The 22796-nt window shown below is 38.3% G+C and overlaps 1 protein-coding gene across 2 annotated transcripts in view; it reads left to right on the plus strand.

Moving 5' to 3' along the window:
• DNAH14 (dynein axonemal heavy chain 14) overlaps window positions 1–22796 on the plus strand; it is a 575377-nt gene that overhangs the window by 302818 nt on the left and 249763 nt on the right. For both annotated transcript variants that reach the window (XM_030936505.1, XM_030936506.1), the window contains 3 exons: window positions 13013–13103; window positions 14657–14865; window positions 15542–15794. In XM_030936505.1, coding sequence (XP_030792365.1) covers window positions 13013–13103; window positions 14657–14865; window positions 15542–15794 — 553 coding nt within the window. The remainder of the gene's footprint in view (window positions 1–13012; window positions 13104–14656; window positions 14866–15541; window positions 15795–22796) is intronic.

Below are 22796 nucleotides of genomic sequence, written 5' to 3' on the forward strand. Positions count from 1 at the left end.
TGAACAGGCTGTCTTCAAGAGATCCACCTCACAAGCAATGACACCCATGTGCCAAAAGTAAAAAGGTGAAGAGAAATCTACCAAGAAATGGAAAACAAGAAAAACCAGGGATTGCTATTCTAATTTCAGACAAAACCAGCTTTTAAAAACAATGCTCAAAAAAAGAAAGAAAAATATTACATAATGGTAAAGGGTTCAATTCAACAAGACGACTTAAGTATCCTAAATGTATATGCCCCTAACACAGGAGCACCCAGATTTCTAAAACAAGTTCTTAGAGACCTATGAGGAGAGTTAGATAACCACACAATAATAGTGGGAGACTCAACAATGCACTGACAGTATTAGATCATTCATGCAGAAAACTAACAAAGATATTTGGAGCTGGAACTTGACACTTGACCAAATATGTCTAATGGATATCTGCAGAACTCTCCACTCAGAACAGAGTATACATTATTCTCATATGCTTGTGCCACAAAAAGCTAAAATCAACCACAAAATCAACCATAAAATTATTCTCTGCAAATTCAACAAAACTGAAATAATAACTACACTCTTGGACCACAGCACAATAAAAATAGAAACCAATCCTAAGAAGATTCCTCCAAACTATACAATTACATGGAAATTAAACAACCTGCTCCAGAATGACAATTAAACTAAGGCAGAAATCAATACATTTTTTAAACTAATGAGAACAAAGGTAAGACATACCAAAATCTCTGAAACACAGATGAAGTGTGTTAAGAGGAAAGTTTATAGCACTGAATACCAACATAAAAAAGTCAGAAAGCTCTCAAATTAACAAACTAACATTATTCCTAGAGGAACTAGAAATACAAGAGCAAACCAACCCCAAGGCCGGCAGAAGAAAAGAGATACACAACATCAGAGCTGAGCTGAAGGAAATTGAGACGAGAAAAAAAAAAAAAAAAAAAAAAAAAAAAAAAAAACAATAAAACCAGGAGCTGATTCTTTGAAACAATAAATAAGATTGATAGACCACTAGCTAGACTAGTAAAGAAGAAAGAGAGAAGATCCAAGTAAACACAATCAGAAATGACAACAGGGACATTGTGCCTCACCGCTCAGAAATACAAAAAACCATCAGAGACTATTATGAACAATTCTATGCACACAAACTAGAAAACCTAGAAGAAATGAATACATCCTGGAAACATACAACCTCCCAAGATTGATCCAGGAAGAAACTGAATCCCTCAAGAGACCAATAATGAGTTCCAAAATTGAATCAGTAATAAAAAGCCTATCAACCAGAAAAGGCTGTGGACCAGATGGATTCACAGCTGAATTCTACCAGCTGTATGAAGATGAGCTGGTACCAATACTACTGAAACTATTCCAGAAATTTGAGGAAGAGAGACTCCTTCCTAACTCAATCCGTGAGGCCAGCATCATTCCAATATCAAAATCTGGCAGAAGCACAGAAGATGGAAAACTTAAGGCCAATATTCTTGATGACCATAGATGCAGAAATTATCAATAAAATAATAGCAAATTAAATTCAGCAGCACATCAAAAAGCTAATCCACCTTGATCAAGTAGGCTTTATCCCTGGCATGCAAAGCTTGTTCAAAATACACAAATTAGGCCGGGCGCGGTGGCTCAAGCCTGTAATCCCAGCACTTTGGGAGGCCGAGACGGGCGGATCACGAGGTCAGGAGATCGAGACCATCCTGGCTAACACGGTGAAACCCCGTCTCTACTAAAAATACAAAAAAACTAGCCGGGCGAGGTGGCGGGCGCCTGTAGTCCCAGCTACTCGGGAGGCTGAGGCAGGAGAATGGCGTAAACCCGGGAGGCGGAGCTTGCAGTGAGCTGAGATCCGGCCACTGCACTCCAGCCCGGGCGACAGAGCAAGACTCCGTCTCAAAAAAAAAAAAAAAAAAAAAAAAAAAAACAAAATACACAAATTAATAAATGTGATTTATCGCATAAACCAAATTTAAAACAAATACCACATGATTATTTCAATAAATGCAGAAAAGGCTTTTGAGAAAATTCAACATCCCTTCATGCTAAACACCCTTAACAAGCTAGCCACTGAAGGAACATGCCTTAAAATAATAAGAGCCATCTATGACATACCCACAGCCAACATCATACTGAATGGGGAAAAGCTGGAAGCATTCCACTTCGGAACCAGAACAACACAAGGATGCCCACTATCACCATGCCTATTCAGCATAGTATTGCAATTCCTATCCAGAGCAATCAGGCAATAGAAGGAAATAAATGACATCCAGATAAGAAGAGAGGAAGTTAAACTATCTCTATTTGCAGATAGTATCATTCTATACCTAGAAAACCCCATAGTTTCTGCCCAAAAGCTCCTAAATCTCATAAACAACTTCAGCAAAGTTTCAGAGTATAAAATAAAGGTACAAAAATTAGTAACATTTGTATACACCAATAATGTCCAAGCTGAGAGCCAAATCAAGAACACAATCTCATTCACCATAGCCACAAAAAAGTAAAATACCCAGGAATACATCTAACCAAGGAGGTGAAAGATGTCTATAATGAGAATAACAAAACAGTACTGAAAGAAATCAGAGATGACACAAACAAATGGAAAAACATTCCATGGTCGTAGATTGGAAGATTCGATATTGCTAAAATGGCCATACTGCCGAAAGCAATTACAGACTTAATGCTATTCCTATCAACTACCAGTGACATTTTCCACAGAATTAGAAAAACTTATTATAAAACTCTTAGGAAACAAAAAAGAGCTGAATAGCCATAGCAATCCTAAGCAAAAAGAATGAAGCTGAAGGCATCATGTTACCCAATTTCAAACCATACTACAAGGCTACAGTAACCAAAACAACATGATACTTATACAAATGCAGACACATAGACAAATAGAGCAGAGTAGCCCAGAAATAATGCTGCACACCTACAATCTCTGATCTTTGACAAGTTGACAAAAAGTTGCCAGTGTTTGAAAAAATAAATAGTGGGGTAAGGACTTCCTGTTCAATACATGATGTTGGGATACCTGGCTAGACGTATGTAGAAGATTGAAACTGGACCCCTTCCTTTCACGATATACAAAAATCAACTCAAGATAGATTAATGATTTACATGTAAAACCTGAAACTATAGAAGAAACCTAGGAAAACCATTCTGTGCATGTGCCTGGGCAAAGATTTCATGATGAAGACACCAAAAGCAATTGCAATGAAACAAAAATTGACAAATGCAACCAAATTAAAGAGCTTCTGCACAGAAAGAAAAGGGCTATCAATAGAATAAACAGATAACCTATAGAATGGAAGAAAATATTTGCAAACTGTGTATCTGATAAAGGTCTAATATCTGGAATCCATAAGAAACTTAAACAAATTGGCAAGAAAAAAACATCCCACTAGTAAGTGGGCAAAGGATATGAACAGACACTTCTCCAAAGAAGATATACATTGAGCCAATAAGCATATGAAAAAATGGTCATCATCACTGATGATTAGAAAAATGCAAATGAAAATCACAATGAGATACCATCTCACACCAGTCAGAATGGCTATTACAAGAAGTTAAAAAATAACAGATGCTAGCGAGGTTATGGAGAAAAGGGAACATTTATACACTGCTGGTGGGAATGTAAATTAGTTCAGCCACTGTGGAGTGATTTCTCAAAGAACTTAGAACTACCATTCAACCCAGCAATCCCATTTTTGGGCATATATACCCAAATTAATATAAATTATTGTACCATAAAGACACGTGCATACATATGTTCATTACAGCACTATACAAAATAGCAAAGACATGGAATTAACCTAGATGCCCATCAATGGTAGACTGGATAGAGAAAATGTGGTACATATACAGCATAGAATACTATAAAGTTGTAAGAATGAGATCATGATCTTTGCAGCTATATGGATGGAGCTGGAAGCCATTATCCTAAGTGAACTAACTGAGGAACAGAAAATCAATACTACATGTTATTGCTAATGAGTGAAAGTTAAACATTGACTACACACGGACACCAAGATGGGAACAATAGACACTGGGGCTTACTTGAGGGTGGAGGATGGGAGGATGGAGAGGATCAAAAAACTACCTATTGGATACTATGCTTATTACCTGGGTAAAAATCTGTATACCAAACCCCTGAGTCACACAATTTATCTATATAACGAACCTGCACATGTACCCCTGAATCTAAAATAAAAGTTAGGAAAAATCAATAAGGAGCTATCAACTAAGTAAATAAGGAAAAGCTATAAGTAGAAAATTGATAGAAAAATTACAGTTGTCATTAAATATATGAATATGTGAAAACATGCTCAACCCAGCTATTATTCAAAAAAAAGTTATAACAATGATAGGCACTTTTTCTTCTCATCAGGTTTTCAAGCCTTAACAATATTAATAGTGAATACTTTCAGTGTTAGCAAGGATATGGAGAATGATGCATTCTTACACCTTGTTGGTGGGAGTGTTATTGCCACACACTTTTGTAAAGTAATCTAATGGAATTTATTAAAAAATAAAATATGTATAACTTTCGACCCACAGTCTAACTTTTTTAAAAACTTATTTATTTATTTATTTATTTATTTATTTATTTATTTATTTATTTATTTTTAATTTCCATAGGTTATTGGGGAACAGGTGGTGTTTGGTTACATGAATAAGTTCCTTAGTGGTGATTTGTGAGATTTTGCTGAACCCATCACCTGAGCAGTATTCACTGCACACAATTTGTAGTCTTTTACCCCTCACCCCCTTCCTACCCTTTCCCCCTAGGTCCCCAAAGTCCATTGTGTCACTCTTATACCTTTGCATCCTCATAGCTTAGCTCCCCCTTATAAGTGAGAGCATATGATGTTTGGTTTTCCATTACTGAGTTACTTCACTTAGAATAATAGTCTCCAATCTCATGCAGACCTCTGCGAATGCCATTAATTCATTTTTATGGCTGTAGTATTCCGTAGTATACATATATATACACAACAGTTTAGTTATCCACTCGTTGATTGATGGGCATTTGGATTGGTTTCATGTTTTTGCAATAGTGAGTTGGGCTGCCATGAACATGTGTGTGCAAGTACCTTTTTCATGTAATGACTTCTTTTCCTCTGTGTAAATACCCAGTAGTGGGATTGCTGCATCAAATGGTAGTTCTACTTTTAGTTCTCTATCCCACCAGCGGTGTAGAAATGTTCCCTGTTCACCACATCCACACCAACATCTATTTTTTGATATTTTGATTTTTTGATTATGGCCATTTTTGCAGGAGTACAGTGGTATTGTGATTTTTATTTGCATTTCCCTGATAATTAGTGATATTCAGCATTTTTTCATGTTTGTTGGCTGTTTGTATATCTTCTTTTGAGAATTGCCTATTCATGTCTTTAGCCCACTTTTTGATGGGATTGTTTGTTTTTTTCTTGCTAATTTAATAGTATTGTTTGTTTGTTTTTTCTTGCTAATTCACTTGAATTTGTTGTAGATTCTGGATATGAGTCCTTCATCAAATGTATAGAGCGTGAAGATTTTCTCCCACTCTGTGTGTTGTCTGTTTAATCTGCTGACTGTTCCTTTTGCTGTGCAAAGTTCTTTAGTTTAATTAAGTCCCAGCTATTTATCTTTGTTTTGTTGCATTTGCTTTGGGGTTCTTGGTCATGAAATCCTTGCCTAAGCCAATGTCTAGAAAGGTTTTTCCAATGATATTTTCTAGAATTTTTATAGTTTCAGGTCTTAGATTTAAGTCCTTGATTCATCTTGAGTTGATTTTTATATAAGGTGAGAGGTGAGAATCCAGTTTCATTCTCCTACATGTGGCTTGCCAATTATCCCAGCACCATTTGTTGAGTAAGGTTTCCCACTTTATGTTTCTATTTGTTTTGTCAAATATCAGTTGACTGTAAGTATTTGGCTTTATTTCTGGGTTCTCTATTCTTTTCTATTGGTCTATGTGCCTATTTTTATACCAGTACCATGCTGTTTTGGTGACTATGGCCTTATAGTATAGTCTGAAATCAAGTAATATGATGCCTCCAGATTTGTTCTTTTTGCTTAGTCTTGCTTTGGCTATGCAGGCTCTTTTTTGGTTCTTATGAATTTGAGGATTGTTCTTTCTAGTTCTGTGAAGAATGATGGTGGTATTTTGATGGAAATAGTGTTGAATTTGTAGATTGCTTTTTTTGGCAGTATGGTCATTTTTACAATATTGATTCTTCCCATCCATGAGCATGGAATGTGTTTCCATTTGTTTGTGTTGTCTGTGATTTCTTTCTGCAGTGTTTTGTAGTTTTCCTTGTCTTTCACCTGCTTGGTTAGGTATATTCCTAAGTATTTTATTTTTTTCTGCAGCTATTGTAAAAGGTGTTGAGTTCTTGATTTCATTCTCAGCTTGGTCACTGTTGGTGTATAGAAGATCTACTGATTTGTGTGCATTAATTATGTATTTAGAAACTTTGCTGAATACTTTTATCATTTCTAGGAGCATTCTGGAGGAGTCTTTAGGGTTTTCTAGGTAAACAATCCTGTCATCAGCAAACAGTGACAGTTTGAGTTACTCTTTACTGATTTGGATGCCTTCTATTTCTTTCTCTTGTCTGATTGCTCTGGCTAGGATTTCCAGTACTATGTTGAAGAGAAGTGGTGAGAGTGGGCATCCTTGTCTAGTTCCAGTTCTCAGAAGGAATGCTTTCAACTTTTTCCCGTTCAGTATTATATTGGCTGTGGGTTTTTCTTAGATGGCTTTTATTACATTGAGATATGTCCCTTGTGTACCTTTTTTTTTTTTTTTTTTTTTTTTTTTTTTTTTTTTTTTTTTTTTTTTTTGAGATGGAGTCTCACTCTGTTGCCCAGGCTGGAGTGCAGTGGTGCGATCTTGGCTCACTGCAAGCTCCACCTCCCAGGTTCACACCATTCTCCTGCCTCAGCCTCCTGAGTAGCTAGGACTACAGGCACCCACCACCACGCCTGGCTAATTTTTTATATTTTTTAATAGAGACAAGTTTTCACCGTGTTAGCCAGGAGGGTCTCAATCTCCTGACCTCATGATCCATCCACCTCAGCCTCCCAAAGTGCTGGGATTACAGATGTGAGCCACTGTGGCCAGCCCTTTGTATGCCAATTTTGCTGAGAGTTTTAATCATAAAGCAATGCTGGGTTTTGTTTAATGCTTTTTCTGCATCTATTGAGATGATCATGGATTTTTTTTTTTAATTCTGTTTATGTGGTGTATCACATTTATTGACTTGCATATGTTAAATCATCCCTGCGTCCCTGAAACCCACTGATCGTGGTAGATTACCTTTTGGATATGCTTGGATTCACTTAGCTAGTATTTTGTTAAGGATTTTTGCATCTATGTTCATCAGGGATATTGGTCTGTAGTTTTCTTTTTTGGTTATGTCCTTTCCTGGTTTTGGTATTAGGGTGATACTGACTTCATAGAATGATTTAGGGAGGATTCCCTCTTTCTCTATCTTGTGGAATAGTGTCAATAAGATTGGTACCAACTCTTCTTTGAACATCTGGTATAATTCTGCTGTGAATCTGTCTGGTCCTGGACTTTTTTTGTTGGTTATTTTTTCTATTACCATTTTACTCTCACTGTTTGTTATTGGTCTGTACAGGGTATCTAATTCTTCCTTATTTAAGCTAAGAGGGTTGTATCTTTCCAGGAATTTATCCATCTCCTCTAGGTTTTCTAGTTTATGCACATAAAAGTGTTCATAGTAACCTTAAATGATCTTTTGTGTTTCTGTGGTGTTTTAACATCTACTGTTTCATTTCCAATTGAGCTTATTTGGATTTTCTGTCTTCTTTTCTTAGTTAATCTTTCTAATGGTCTAACAATTTTATTTTTTCAGAGAGCCAGCTTTTTGTTTTATTTATCTTTTGTATTTTTTTTTTTTTTTGTTTCAATTTCATTTAGTTCTGCTTTGATCTTGGTTATTTTCTTTCTTCTGCTAGGGTTGGGTTTGGTTTGTTCTTGTTTCTCTAGTTTTTGAAGTGTGACCTTAGAATGTCAGTTTGTGCTCTTTCAGTCTTTATGATGTAAGTGTTTAGGGCATGAACTTTCCTCTTAGCACTGCCTTTGCTGTATCCCAGAGGTTCTGATAGGTTGTGTCACTATTGTCGCTCAGTTCAAAGAATTTTTAAATTTCCATCTTGATTTCATTTTGACCCAGTTTTCATTCAGGAACAGGTTATTTAATTTCCATATATTTGCATAGTTTTGGAGGTTCCTTTTAGAGTTGATTTCCAGTGTTATTCCACTGTGGTCTGAGAGAGTGCTTGATATAATTTCATTTTCTTAAATTTGTTGAGACTTGTTTTGTGGCCTATCATATTGCCTATCTTGCAGAAATTTCCATGCACTGATGAATAGAATGTGTATTCTATGGTTGTTGAGTAGAATGTGCTGTAAATATCTGTTAAGTCCATTTATTACAGGGTATAGTTTAAATTCATTCTTTGTTGACTTTCTGTCTGATGACCTCTCTAGTGCTGTCAGTGGAGTATTGAAGTCCCCCACTGTTATTGTGTTGTTGTCTATCTCATTTCTTAGATCTATTAGTAATTATTTTATACATTTGGGAGCTCCATTTTTAGGCACATATATACTTAGGATTGTGATATTTTCCTGTTGGACAAGGCCTTTTATCATTATATAATGTCTCTCTGTCTTTTTTACTGCTGTTGCTTTAAAGTTTGTTTTGTCTGATATAAGAATAGCTACTCCTGCTCATTTTGTGTGTCCATTTGCATGGAATGTCTTTTTCTACCCCTTTACCTTAAGTTTATGTGAGTCATTATGTGTTAGGTGAGTCTCTGGAAGGCAGCAGATTGTTGGTGAATTCTTACCCATTCTGCAATTCTGTATCTTTTAAGTGGAGCATTTAGGCCATTTACATTCAATGTTAGTATTGAGTTATGAGGTACCATTCCAGTCATCATGCTATTTGTTGCCTGTATACTTGGTTTTTCATTTTTTTTGGTTTTTTCAATTGTATTTTTTATAGGTTCTGTGAGATGTATGCTTAAAAGAGGTTCTGTTTTGATGTGTTTCCAGGATTTGTTTCAAGATTTAGAGCTCCTTTTAGGCAGTTCTTGTAGTTCTGGCTTGGTAGTGGTGAATTCTCTCAGCATTTGTTTGTCTGAAAAAGACTGTATCTTTCCTCCATTTACGAAGCTTAGTTTCACTGGATACAAAATTCTTGGTTGATGATTGTTTTGTTTAAGGAGGCTGAAAATAGTGCCCCAATTCCTTCTAGCTTGCAGGGTTTCTGCTGAGAAATCTGCTGTTAATCTGATAGGTTTTCCTTTATAGGTTACCTGGTTCTTTTGCCTCACAGCTCTTAAGATCCTTTCCTTTGTCTTAACTTTAGATATCCTGATGACAGTGTGTCTAGGCGATGATCTTTTTGCAATGAATTTCCCAGGTATTCATTGAGCTTCTTGTATTTAGATGTCTAGGTCTCTAGCAAGGCTGGTGAAGTTTTCCTGTTATTCCCCCAAATATCCAAACTTTTAGATTTCTCTTCTTCCTCAAGAATGCCAATTATTCTTAGGTTTGGTCATTTAACATAATCCCAGACTTCTTGCAGGCTTTGTTTATATTTTCTTATTATTATTATAATTTTTGTTGGATTGGGTTAATTTGAAAACCTTGTCTTCGAGGTCTGAAATTCTCCCTTCTGCTTGTTCAATTCTGTTGCTGAGACTTTCCAGAGAATTTTGCATTTCTATAAGTGCATCCACTGTTTCCTGAAGTTTTGATTGTTTTTTATTTATGCTAGCTATTTCATTAAAAATGTATCCCCTCATTTCTTATACTATTATTTGACTTCCTTAAATTGGGCTTCACCTTTCTCTGGTGCCTCCCTGATTAGCTTAACAACTAGCCTGCTGAATGCTTTTTCAGGTAAATCAGGGATTTCTTCTTGGTTTAGATTCATTGCTGGTGAGCTACTGTGGTTTTGGGGGGCTGCTAAAGAACCTTGTTTTCTTATACTAACAGAGTTGGTTTTGTGGTTCCTTCTCATTTGGGTAGGCTCTGTCAGAGGGAAGGTCTGGGACTCAAGGCTGTTATTCACATTCTTTTGTTCCACAGGATGTTCCCTTGATGTAGGACTCTCCCCCTTTTCCTAGGGATGTGGCTTGCTGAGAGCCAAGCTGTAGAGATTGTTATCTCTTTTCTGAGTCTAGACACCCAGCAAGTCTACCAGGCTCCAGGCTGGTACTGGGGGTTGTCTGCATAGAGTCCTGTGATGTGAACCATCTATGGGTCTCTCAGCCATGGATACCAGCACCTGCTTCAGTGGAAGTGGCAGGGGGATAAAATGGACTCTATTTAATGCACTGTTTTTGTGCTTGTTGGCCTTCTGCCAGGAGGTGGCCCGCCCGCCCGCCCGCCCGCCCTTCTTCCTTCCTTCCTTCTTCCTTCCTTCCTTCCTTCCTTCCTTCCTTCCTTCCTTCCTTTCTTTCTTTCTTTCTTTCTTTCTTTCTTTCTTTCTTCTTTCTTTCTTTCTTTCTTCTTTCTTTCCCTTCCTTCCTTCCTTTCTCTTTCTCTCTTTCTCTCTCTTTCTCTCTCTCTTTCTCTCTTTCTTTCTTTCTTTCTTTCTTTCTCTTTCTTTCTTTCTTTCTTCTCTTCTTTCTTTCTTTCTTTCTTCTTTCTTTCTTTTCTTTCTTTCTTTCTGTTTTTGAGACTAAGTCTTGCTCTTGTCCCCCAGGCTGGAGTGCAATGGTGCAATCTTGGCTCACTGCAACCTCTGCCTCCCAGGTTCAAGTGATTCTCCTGCCTCGGCCTCCCGAGTAGCTGGGATTACAGGTGCCTGCCACGACGCTTGGCTAATTTTTGTATTTTTAGTAGAGGTGGGGTTTCACCATGTTGGCCAGGCTGCTCTCAAACTCCTGGCCTCAGGTGATCCACCTGCCTTGGCCTCCCAAAGTGCTGGGATTATAGGTGTGAGCCACAGTGCCTGGCCTAGGAGGTGGCACTTTCAAGAAAGCATCAACTGTGGTAGTATGGGGAGGAACAGGCAGTGGGCAAGCCCTAGAACTCCCAAGAGTATATACCCTTCGTCTTCAGCTACCAGGGTGGGTAGGGAAGGACCATTAGGTGGGGACAAGACTAGGCGTGTCTGAGCTCAGACTCTCCTTGGGCAGGTCTTGCTGTGACTTCTGTGGGGGATAGGGGTATGGTTCCCAGGTCAATGGAGTTATGTTCCTAGGAGGATTGTGGCTGCCTCTACTGTGTCATGTACTGTGTCATGCAGGTTGTCAGGGAAGTGGGGGAGAGCCAGCAGTCACAGGCCTCACCCAGCTCCCACACAATCCAAAGGGCTAGTCTCACTCCCACTGTGTCCCCCCAATAGCACTGGGTCTGTTTCCAGGCAGTGGGTGAGCAGGACTGAGAACTTGTCCTGGCTGCCCATCTCCCAGCTGCAAAAGCAAGTAGGGTTTTCATGCTTCCTCCGCCTATGGAGTCTGCACACTGGATTCACGCCCTTCCCTGAGTTCTGACCAGGAGACTTCTCGATCAGTTCAAATTGTTACAGAGTTCAGCTAGAGATGTTTTTCTCCCTGTGGCCTTTTCCCAATGCCTCTGTCAGCCCCCCACAAGGACCCCTGTGAGGCAAGGCAGAAATTGCTTGCTAGGGAACCCGGTGAGCCCACAGGGTTTTTCCTGCTGCTTCCTCTACCCCTGTATTTCACTCAGCTCTCTAAGTTGACTAAGTTCCAGGTAAAGTCACACAACTCATGCAGATCTTTTTTCATGATCTAGACCTTCAGGTTCCCTAGTGAGGGTGTGTGTTTGGGGGTGGACAATCCCCCTTTGCCACTTCCACAGTTTGGGCACTCTCAGTATTTCGGCTGTCTCCCCAGTCCTGCAGGAGCAATCCACTTTCTTTTGAGGGTCTGTGGGTTCTCTCGGCTTTCCTGATTTATTCTTGCAGTCATTCTGGAGCAAAAGTTCATGATGTGAGCCTCCACATACTTCTTTGTCCATCCAAGCAGGAGCTGCAATCTAGTACTGCCTCCATCTGCCATGATCTCTGCAAGTCAAAACAATCCATTTAGAGAAAGAAATGCGCTAGAGCATAATGATGTATATCCAAGCATCATAATTACTTTTGTAACAGGAATAATAATTGGAAATAGCCTAGGACTTGCTTACTTTGTGATGAGGCTGGAAATTAGTAGGAACTGATTACTATTTGCTGTATTCCTAGGACCGGGTTGAAACACGAGCACCTTTGTCTCTCTTTAGAACCTACACTGTGCCCCCAGCATAGCTCTATTGTTTGGTTTTCTCTCCGACTACTATTGATGGTTAAGGAAACCAGTGCCAATAAGCTGATGATATATTACTCAGCTCTTTTAGAGAGATGAATAATTAAACCTCCCCATCTCAACATAATAAGGAGTTAATATGTTAATATACATACATCAGAATGTATCAAAGGTTGGTGTAAAAATAACGTGTATTAGAATAACTCGAGATGATTTAATGTTCACTAAAAGTGAAAAATTCTGGGTTTCATCCCAAACCTATTCAATTAGAATCTCCAAGGATGAGGTGCTACAATCTGTAATTTAACAAACTGCAGGTAATTCTACGTATTCTAAAACTTAAGAACTGATATGATGGAAAGTCTAGAAAAAAATACACCAAAATATATATAGTGATTGTCTGTGGGTAATGGAAATTCAAAGAACTTTTGCTTTCTTCTTTGTGTTTTTCTGTTTTATTTGACATCCTACAATAAGCATGTACTGTCTTTGCAGGGGGAAAAAAGAAACCAAAGTAAAATAGTTTTCCAAAATAAATAAGCTATAGTCACAAGTCAGTTACATTAGGCTATGCTGGTTATATGTTGGTCTTTACAGTTATAGAACTCTCTGCCTTTTATATTTTTATCACTCAAGAAAGCATATTGACATATAAATCCATTGTGGTTGAAAAGTGTTATTAAATAAAAATTTAAACATTATTGATTACACATTTTAGGTTTTCAAACTTGATGCCTCTGATATGACAGATACTGATGATAATATTTTTGAGGAGATAGAGAAAGTTGTTAAAATTCCAGAAAATCACAGTAAGTGTTACTAAATTCAAGAAAGATGGTTAACTGATATAGAAGACAAACTCTGAACCAATATGAGCTATATTTATATGTTTAAACATGTTTTTGACTGGTAATATTTTGTTCCTGTACCATTTATTTCTTCATATGTTTATTTAAAATTTGTGTAGTATTACCACATATTATATTACTGTGTGTGTGTGTGTGCGTGTGTGTGTGTGTAATTACATTATATAAGCACTATGGCTTCAATAGTCCTTCAGTTTACAAAAGAACCAAGTGGATATTAAAGGTAGAAATAAATAATGATGTGATAAGCAGCAGCGGCAATCTACAATTTGCCACTGGTATTGCCTCTGAAATGGGACTCCAAATAATTTGCACATTTCCAGGCCAAAGCATACAACCCAAGTAGATTTATCTAAAATGAACTACACACCTGTAATATGCCAGACACTTTACTATGTGCCAGTGGGACAAAATATGTATATGACCTTGTCATACTGGAGGAGCACTGACCATTGCTTTCCACACCCAGGTTGAACTTCTTATCAACACATCCACCATTAGTATATATATAATCCAGACTTTAAAAGAGATTTCTGCTTCTGCTTCTATTTTACTGAATTTTTATGTGTTATTTTTGGGAGAGTACAGTGATTAGGCACCATTAGTTTCCTTCATGGGACTTTAAGGCAGTTCCTAGGGCAGGTATTAGAGCCCTTCTTAGTAGTAGTGGCTATATGGATCCTAGCTCTGCTCTTGGATTCTTCTGTGATATTTTAATATCTTTTTGGTGGTTATCTGTTTTCTGTCTGCATGGTGACCTATTCATACCTCCCCTATCCTGACCAGTGGATTTTCTAAAACTGTGGAGCACAATGGTGAGTATAGCATGTGTGCTATGGTCTAAAGGTTTGTGTCCCTCCAAAATCTATGTGTTGAAATTCTAACACCCAAGGTGATGGTATTAGAAGGCAGGGGGCCTTGGGCAGTTGATTAGGTCATGAGGGTAGAGCCCTCATTAAGGCATTAGTGCCCTGAAAAAGGAGCTCAAGAGAAATTCCTCACCCCTTCCACCATGTGAGGACAAAGAATGTGCCCTTCTGTGAACCATTAAGATAGCCCCCCAAGACAAGGAATCTGCTAGTGTTGTGATCTTGGACTTCCAAATCTCCAGAACTGTGAGAAATAAGTGTCTATAGTTTGTAAGCTATCCAGTCTAAGGCTTTTTGTTACAGCAGCCCAAATGGACTAACACCCTGTGGAAAGAGGAGTAAATGGGTTCCAACTGTGGTATACTTTAAACTCTGATTCTTTCTTCAAAGAACATCTAGTTCCCTTTGCTATTCCCCAGGGGCAACATATCTAAAAAATATTCTGGGGTGGGAGGAGGGCAAACTTACAAATTATTATGCAGAAGGTAAAATTATAGCTGTTTCTCCTAAGCAAATTGTAAGGGTTAATTATCTAATATTTTCTAAGTAAAATAGAAAATTTGCAAGATTGTAATGAAAGAAGACTGACGTTATTCTCAGGTACATTAAAAATATTTTTCTCTCCAGATTTTGATTGGCAGTGGATTATCTTAGATGGCCCAGTGGACACCTTTTGGGTAGAAAATCTGAACTCTGTGCTAGATGATACTAGAACATTATGCCTAGCAAACAGTGAGAGAATAGCTTTAACTAATAAAATAAGAGTGATTTTTGAAGTGGACAGTCTCTCTCAGGCCAGTCCTGCTACTGTCAGCCGATGTGCCATGGTCTATATGGTAAGCTTTCAAAAACAAATGTTTTACCAAAGCAAAAATGTTGTTTATGATAGTAACTATTTATTATTTACAGCATTTTATGTTTATTTTATTTTTACCTTTGTATCCAGCAGCATGAACCCAATAGTTCCAAATCTTTGTGTCTCCCAAAGCCTCATAATCCAGAATTGAATGTGAATTTAATTATTACTGTTCTAATACTACTCTTAGTAATTGGAGAGTCAGTATTTTCCACAACTGTGAGTAAAACAATAGACAAATTAGGCTGCTGATATGAATTATTTTTTCAATAGAGGAAGATGTTCCTGAGACCTTTTTATACCCACTCTGACTCTAAGAACTTGGAAAACACATTATGAAGACAGTGGGAAGGAAGTACAAAATACAACATGAAGTTATTAGCTATATTGTCTATTCTCTATACATGAAGTTATTAACTATAATTAGCCCTATGCTCTAATCTACTTAACTGAATGTTATAAATAAATCTAAGTATAGGGCTGACTTCTGGGTAAGCAGTTCCCCTCAACACAGAGCCTCAATACACCTTCCTATACATAATCCCCCAATTGCTTGTTTTCTTGTAAGACCATAGTTAGAAATCACAAATCATTCCAGAGGATGTACCATATTTTTATTTATTTACATAAGATTATATTTTGCTTTTTATTATTAGGATCCTGTTGATCTGGGATGGGAGCCTTATGTTAAGTCATGGCTTCTGAAAACTTCTAAAATTATAAGTCAATCAGGAGTGGATTGTCTTGAATTCATGATTAAAAATAGTGTCACAGACGGACTACAATTTATAAAGAATCGTCAGAAATTTCAGCCATATCCTATGGAGGACATAACAATCATCATAACCCTCTGCAGAATTCTTGATGCTTTCTTTGACTTCATGGGTAAAAATGGAGGATTTGAACAAAGTGAGTTTTTCTCTCTAAGTCATGTCAATGATACATCTTAACTAGTCAATGCCAGTTTATCACCTTATATTAGATTTTAGAAAATCTCTCAAAGAGCAAGCATTTTTAGTCTATTTGGACCAACAGCAGATATGCACATGGAACAAACTAAAAACCATTTATGGAGGAACATATCAAAAGTAAATTAGTATCATACAAGTGTTGAAGGATCACAGGAAAAATGATTGTAAAGAACCACTAGAGGGTCTCTATTAAAGGAGAATGTTTTCACTGGATTTTAAAGATTTTTAGAGTTAGAAATAGTGAAAAAAACCTGTTTAGAATTCCGGGTGTAAGTTGTAATCACACAAAGGCATAATCATGAAAAGTAGTAAAACATGTAAGGAGGGATAAACAGATTCAGAAAATCATATAGTATTATAGATAAGGTATTGGTATTGTCTTTGAAGTCAGAATCCCTAAATCTAAATGCTGGTTTTATGCAGTTTTTGGTAAGATGGCAGAGTAGCACAGGCTCCCAATTCTCTCTCTCAAACCAATTTTTGATTCATCAAACCAATATAGAAATCGTTATAAATCCCTGAGGTAACGTAATATGGTTAGATCCCAACAAGAGGAAGCAGCAGTCCTGAACAACCCTGGATGCCATGAATAGGAGATAAAGTGGAAGAAAATATTTAGGTGTGTACTTTCCTCATCAACTCAACTCTGAATGGGCTATTGTCCATTGTTTGCCAGTTAGCATACCACAGCACAGCCAGGGGCAGCAACAAAATGTCCCATTGTCAGGGAAGCCTATCTAGGTTTAGGGAGTAGGTAAAAACATATTTTTTCCTACTGCCACCCCTCTTCAAATCTTAAAGCCAAGATGATTAAAAAAGAGAGACCACACTTAGAAAAAGAACAGTGCCAGAGTAGATACAGATTGTTAACACACAAGTGACGTGCTTTGAAGAGTGACCACTCCCTCCCCAGATTCACACTTCTAAATTCATCAGAAGTACAACCCAGGAAAGTTGCAGTACTGGAAACAAAGCAAAAAGAATCAGTTAAAAAAAACAACAACTGGAGGATATGTATTAGTTAAAATAACATAATAAATGGGTTGAATGCTGGATTGGTTAGCTCTATAGCAGATTAGTGAGGGCTGTAACAACAGCCAAGGAACTCTCAGAATGCATCAGGAAGAGCTAAAGAGGTTAAATATTATGTATTTTAAATATACAACAAACATGTTTCTTTAATACAGAAATATGTGTATATAGTTGAAAGATTAATAAAAATTGAAAGGTTATTCTGTTATATTATTCATATAACAGAACCTCCAGAAAGATATAGTAAAATAAATAGAGGGGAAGAAATGTTTCAGGGAATAATTGCCTAGGAGTTCAGAGAATTAGAGAAAATGTGAGACCTAAGATTGAATAGGATCCTGGAGCATTAAACATGACAAAATGTAAAATCCCACACCTAGAAATGTTATATAGATATATTTACCTACACCTCTTGGATGTTCTGTTCTTTTTGGTTTGTTTTCTTTTTTCTCTTTGTGTTTGTGTTTGGTTGATTTCTATTGACTTGTCTTCCAATTTACTGATTCCTTGCTCTGCTGCATGGAGTCTGCTGTAAGCCCGTTGAAACAATTCTCATATTTGATATTGTGGATTTTATTTTCATCATTTCCCTTGACCTTTTCTATAGTTTTCATCTCTCTGCTGGAATTCCCTCTCTATCCATGAATGATTTCTTCCTTCAACATTAGATCGTTTACATTTTAATCATAGTTTTTTAAAAATAATTCCTGTCTGATAATTTCAACATCTGGGCCATCTCTGGGTCTGTTCCCTTGACTGCTTTTTCTCTTGGCAACATGACTTTTCTTAATCTTGCTTATTTTTATGTCTCATAATTGTTAATTGAATACCAGATATTGTGTATAAAAGAAATTAGAGATTGAGGTATACAGTAGTTATACCTGGAAATGGACATACTTTTTCTTCTTTTTTTTTTTTTTTTCATTTTCTTATTATACTTTAAGTTCTAGGGTACATGTGCATAACGTGCAGGTTTGTTACATATGTATATTTGTGCCATGTTGGTGTGCTGCACCCATCAACTCGTCAGCACCCATCAATTCGTCATTTATATCAGGTATAACTCCCAATGCAATCCCTCCTCCCTCCCCCTTCCCCATGATAGGCCCCGGTGTGTGATGTTCCCCTTCCTGAGTCCAAGTGATCTCATTGTTCGGTTCCCACCTATGAGTGAGAACATGCGGTGTTTGGTTTTCTCTTCTTGTGATAGTTTGCTAAGAATGATGGTTTCCAGCTGCATCCATGTCCCTACAAAGGACGCAAACTCATCCTTTTTTATGGCTGCATAGTATTCCATGGTGTATATGTGCCACATTTTCTTAATCCAGTCTGTCACAGATGGACATTGGGTTGATTCCAAGTCTTTGCTATTGTGAATAGTGCCGCAATAAACATACGTGTGCATGTGTCTTTGTAGTAGAATAATTTATAATCCTTTGGGTATATACCCAGTAGTGGGATGGCTGGGTCATATGGTACATCTAGTTCTAGATCCTTGAGGAATTGCCCTACTGTTTTCCATAATGGTTGAACTAGTTTACAATCCCACCAACAGTGTAAAAGTGTTCCTATTTCTCCACATCCTCTCCAACAACTGTTGTTTCCTGATTTTTTAATGATTGCCATTCTAACTGGTGTGAGATGGTATCTCATTGTGGTTTTGATTTGCATTTCTCTGATGGCGAGTGATGATGAGCATTTTTTCATGTGTCTGTTGGCTGTATGAATGTCTTCTTTTGAGAAATATCTGTTCATATCCTTTGCCCACTTTTTGATGGGGTTGTTTGTTTTTTTCTTGTATATTTGTTGGAGTTCTTTGTAGATTCTGGATATTAGCCCTTTGTCAGATGAGTAGATTGCAAAAATTTTCTCCCATTCTGTAGGTTGCCTGTTCACTCTGATGGTAGTTTCTTTTGCTGTGCAGAAGCTCTTTAGTTTAATGAGATCCCAGGAAATGGACATACTTTTTCTTCTGCCACATTGTTCAGGTAGTGGCATGGTGGGTTGAGTCAATATTGACCTCGCTTTGGCTTTTAGTGTTACTATAGTTACCTTCAGTGCAACACAGACTTTAAATTTTCCATGCTCCTGTACCTTTCCTGGCAATAGATTGCTGTTTGTTACTTGGTTCAAGGCTTGTGGTGGGAACAGGGGAGATTTACAGATTCTCATGTTATAGCCTCATTTTAAGGCAGGGTCTGTGCACCTGAGCCTCAGGCGTGGCATTTCTCAGCAAAGAAACAATTTATTGTGAATATCTAAGTTCAATATCAATTTATGAATAATACCTAAGATTAAAGAAAAATTCTCAGAAATTTCAGAGTGAGAAAGACAATAACAAGAGGAGATGAACACAAGATTTGTTAATATCAATATGGTTCAAGAAGAAATGCAGTAGTGTTTTTAAAGTGTTTTATGTTTAGCTAACATGATTTAAGCATGAAAAGTGCCAGTCTGCAGGTCCCAGCGAGATCAACGCAGAAGGTGGGTGATTTCTGCATTTCCAACTGAGGTACCCAGCTCCTCTCATTGGGACTGGTTAGACAGTGAGTGCAGCCCACAAAGGGTGAGCAGAAGCAGGGTGGGGCATCACCTCACAAGGGAAGTACAAGGGGTCAGGGAACTCCCTCCCCTAGCCAAGGGAAGTTGTGAGGGACAGTGCCATGAGGAACAGTGCATTCTGGCCCAGATACTACACTTTTCCCATGGTCTTTGCAACCTGCAGACCAGGAGATTCCCTTGGGTGCCTACACCACAAGGGTTTCAAGCACGAAACTGGGTGACTGTTACAGGAAACACCGAGCTAGCTGCAGTTTTTCTTCATACCCCAGTAGGGTACTTACTGGCCTGGAACGCCAGTAAGACAGAATCGTTCACTCCCCTGGAAAGGAGACTGAAACCAGAAAGCCACGTGAATCTAGTTCAGCAGATCCCACCCCCAGGGAGCCCAGCAAGCTAAGATTCACTGACTTGAAATTCTCGCTGCCAGCACATCAGTCTGAAGTTGACCTGGGACTCTCGAGCTTGGTATGGGAAGGGGCATCCACCGTTACAGAGGCTTGAATAGGTGGTTTTCCCCTTGCTGTGTAAACAAAGGAACTGGGAAGTTCAAACTAGGCAGAGCCCACCACAGCACCGCAAAGCTGCTGTAGCCAGACTGCCTCTCAAGATTTCTCCTCTCTGGGCAGCGCATTTCTGAAAGGCAGCACCCCAAGTGAGGGGCTTATAGATAAAACTCTCATCTGCCTGGGACAGAGCACCTGGGGGAAGGGGTGGCTGCTGCTTCAGCAGACTTAAACATTCCTTCCTGCTGGCTCAGAAGAGAGCAGTAGATCTCCCAGCACAGTGCTCGAGCTCTGCTAAAGGACAGACTGCCTCCTCAAGTGAGTGCGTGACCCCCAAGCCTCCTGACTGGGATAAACTTCCCAGCAGGGGCCAACAAACACCTTATAGAGGAGAACCCTGGCTGGCATCTGGTGGGTGCCCCTCTGAGAGGAAGCTTACAGAGGAAACAGCAGGCAGCAATCTTTGCTGTTCTGCAACCTCTGCTGCTGATACCCTGGCAAACAGGGTCTGGAGTGGACCTCCAGCAAACTCTAGCAGACCTGCAGCCAAGAGTCCTGACTGTTAGATGGAAAACTAACAGAAAGGAAGAGCCTCAACATCAACAAAAAGGAAGTCCACACAGAAACCTCATCTGAAAGTCACCAGCATCAAAGACCAAAGGTAGATAAGTCCATGAAGATGAGGAAAAACCAGCACACCAAGGCTGAAAACACCAAAAACCACAATGCCTCTTCTCCTCCAAAGGATTGCAATTCCTTGCCAGGAAGGCAACAAAACTGGAAGGAGAATGAGTTTGATGAACTGACAGAAGTAGGCTTCAGAAGGTAGGTAATAACAAACTCCTCTGAGCTAAAGGAGCATGTTCCAACCCAATGAAAGTAAGCTAAGAACCTTGAAAAATGGTTAGAGGAATTGATAAGTAGACTAACCAGTTTAGAGAAGGACATAAATGACCTCATGGGCTAAAAAACACAGCAAGAGAACTTCGTGAAGCATACACAAGTATCAATAACTGAATCGATCAAGCGGAAGAAAGGATATCAGAGATTAAAGAACAATTTGATGAAATAATGCATTAAGATTAGAGAAAAAAGAATGAAAAGGAACAAACAAAGCCTCCAAGAAATATGGAACTATGTGAAAAGACCAAACTTAGGTTTGATTGGTGTACCTGAAAGTGGTGGGGAGAATGGAACCAAGTTAGAAGACAGTCTTCAAGATATTATCCAGAAGAACTTCCCCAACCTAGCAACACAGGCCAAAATTCAAATTCAGGAAATACAGAGAACAATAAAAAGATACTCCTCGAGAAGAGAATCCCCAAGACACATAATTGTCAGATTCACCAAGGTTGAAATGAAGAAAAAAATATTAAGGGCAACCAGAGAGAAAGGTTGGGTTATCCACAAAGGGATGCCCATCAGACTAACAGTGGATCTCTCTGCAAAAACCCTACAAGCCAGAAGAGAGTGGGGACCAATATTCAACCTTCTTAAAGAAAAGAATTTTCAACCCAGAATTTATTTATTTATTTATTTTTATTATACTTTAAGTTCCAGGGTACATATGCACGATGTGCAGGTTTGTTACATATGTATACCTGTGCTGTGTTGGTGTGCTGCACCCATTAACTCGTCATTTACATTAGGTATATCTCCTAATGCTATCCCTCCTCCCTCCCCCTGACCCCATGACAGGCCCCAGTGTGTGATGTTCCCCTTCCTGTGTCCAAGTGTTCTCATTGTTCAATTCCCACCTATAAGTGAGAACGTGTGATGTTTAGTTTACCGTTCTTGCAATAGTTTGCTCAGAATGATGGTTTCCAACTTCATCCATGTCCCTACAAAGAACATGAACTCATCCTTTTTTATGGCTGCATAGTATTCCATGGTGTATATGTGCCACATTTTCTTAATCAAGTCTGTAATTGATGGACATTTGGGTTGGTTCCAAATCTTTGCTATTGTGAATACTGCCCCAATAAACATGTGTGCATGTGTCTTTAAAGCAGCATGATTTATAATCCTTTGGGTATATGCCCAGTAATGGGATGGCTGGGTCAAATGATATTTCTAGCTATAGATCCTTGAGGAATCACCATACTGTCTTCCACAATGGTTGAACTAGTTTAAAGTCCCACCAACAGTGTAAATGCATTCCTATTTCTCCACATCCTCTCCAGCAACTGTTGTTTCCTGACTTTTTAATGATCATCCTTCTAACTGGTGTGAGATAGTATCTCATTGTGGGTTTGATTTGCATTTCTCTGATGGTGAGTGATGATAAGCATTTTTTCATGTGTCTGTTGGCTGCATAAATGTCTTCTTTTGAGAAGTGTCTGTTCATATCCTTTGCCCACTTTTTGATGGGATTGTTTGATTTTTTTCTTGTAAATTTGTTTAAGTTATTTGTAGATTCTGGATATTACAGCTTTGTCAGATGGGTAGATTGCAAAAATTTTCTCCCATTCTGTAGGTTGCCTGTTCACTCTGATGGTAGTTTCTTTTGCTGTGCAGAAGCTCTTTAGTTTAATGAGATCCCATTCGTCAATTTTGGCTTCTGTTGCCATTGCTTTAGGTGTTTTAGTCATGAAGTCCTTGCCCATGCCTATATCCTGAATGGTATTGCCTAGGTTTTCTTCTAGGGTTTTTATGGTTTTAGGTCTAACATTTAAGTCTTTAATGCATCTTGAATTAGTTTTTGTATAAGATGTAAGGAAAGGATCCAGTTTCAGCTTCCTACTTATGGCTAGCCAGTTTTCCCAGCACCATTTATTAAATAGTGAATCCTTTCCCCATTTCTTATTTTTGTCAGGTTTCTCAAAGATCAGATGGTTGTAGAT

The sequence above is a fragment of the Rhinopithecus roxellana genome, chromosome 8, assembly GCF_007565055.1.
Source record: "Rhinopithecus roxellana isolate Shanxi Qingling chromosome 8, ASM756505v1, whole genome shotgun sequence".
NCBI classification, from domain to species: domain Eukaryota; kingdom Metazoa; phylum Chordata; class Mammalia; order Primates; family Cercopithecidae; genus Rhinopithecus; species Rhinopithecus roxellana.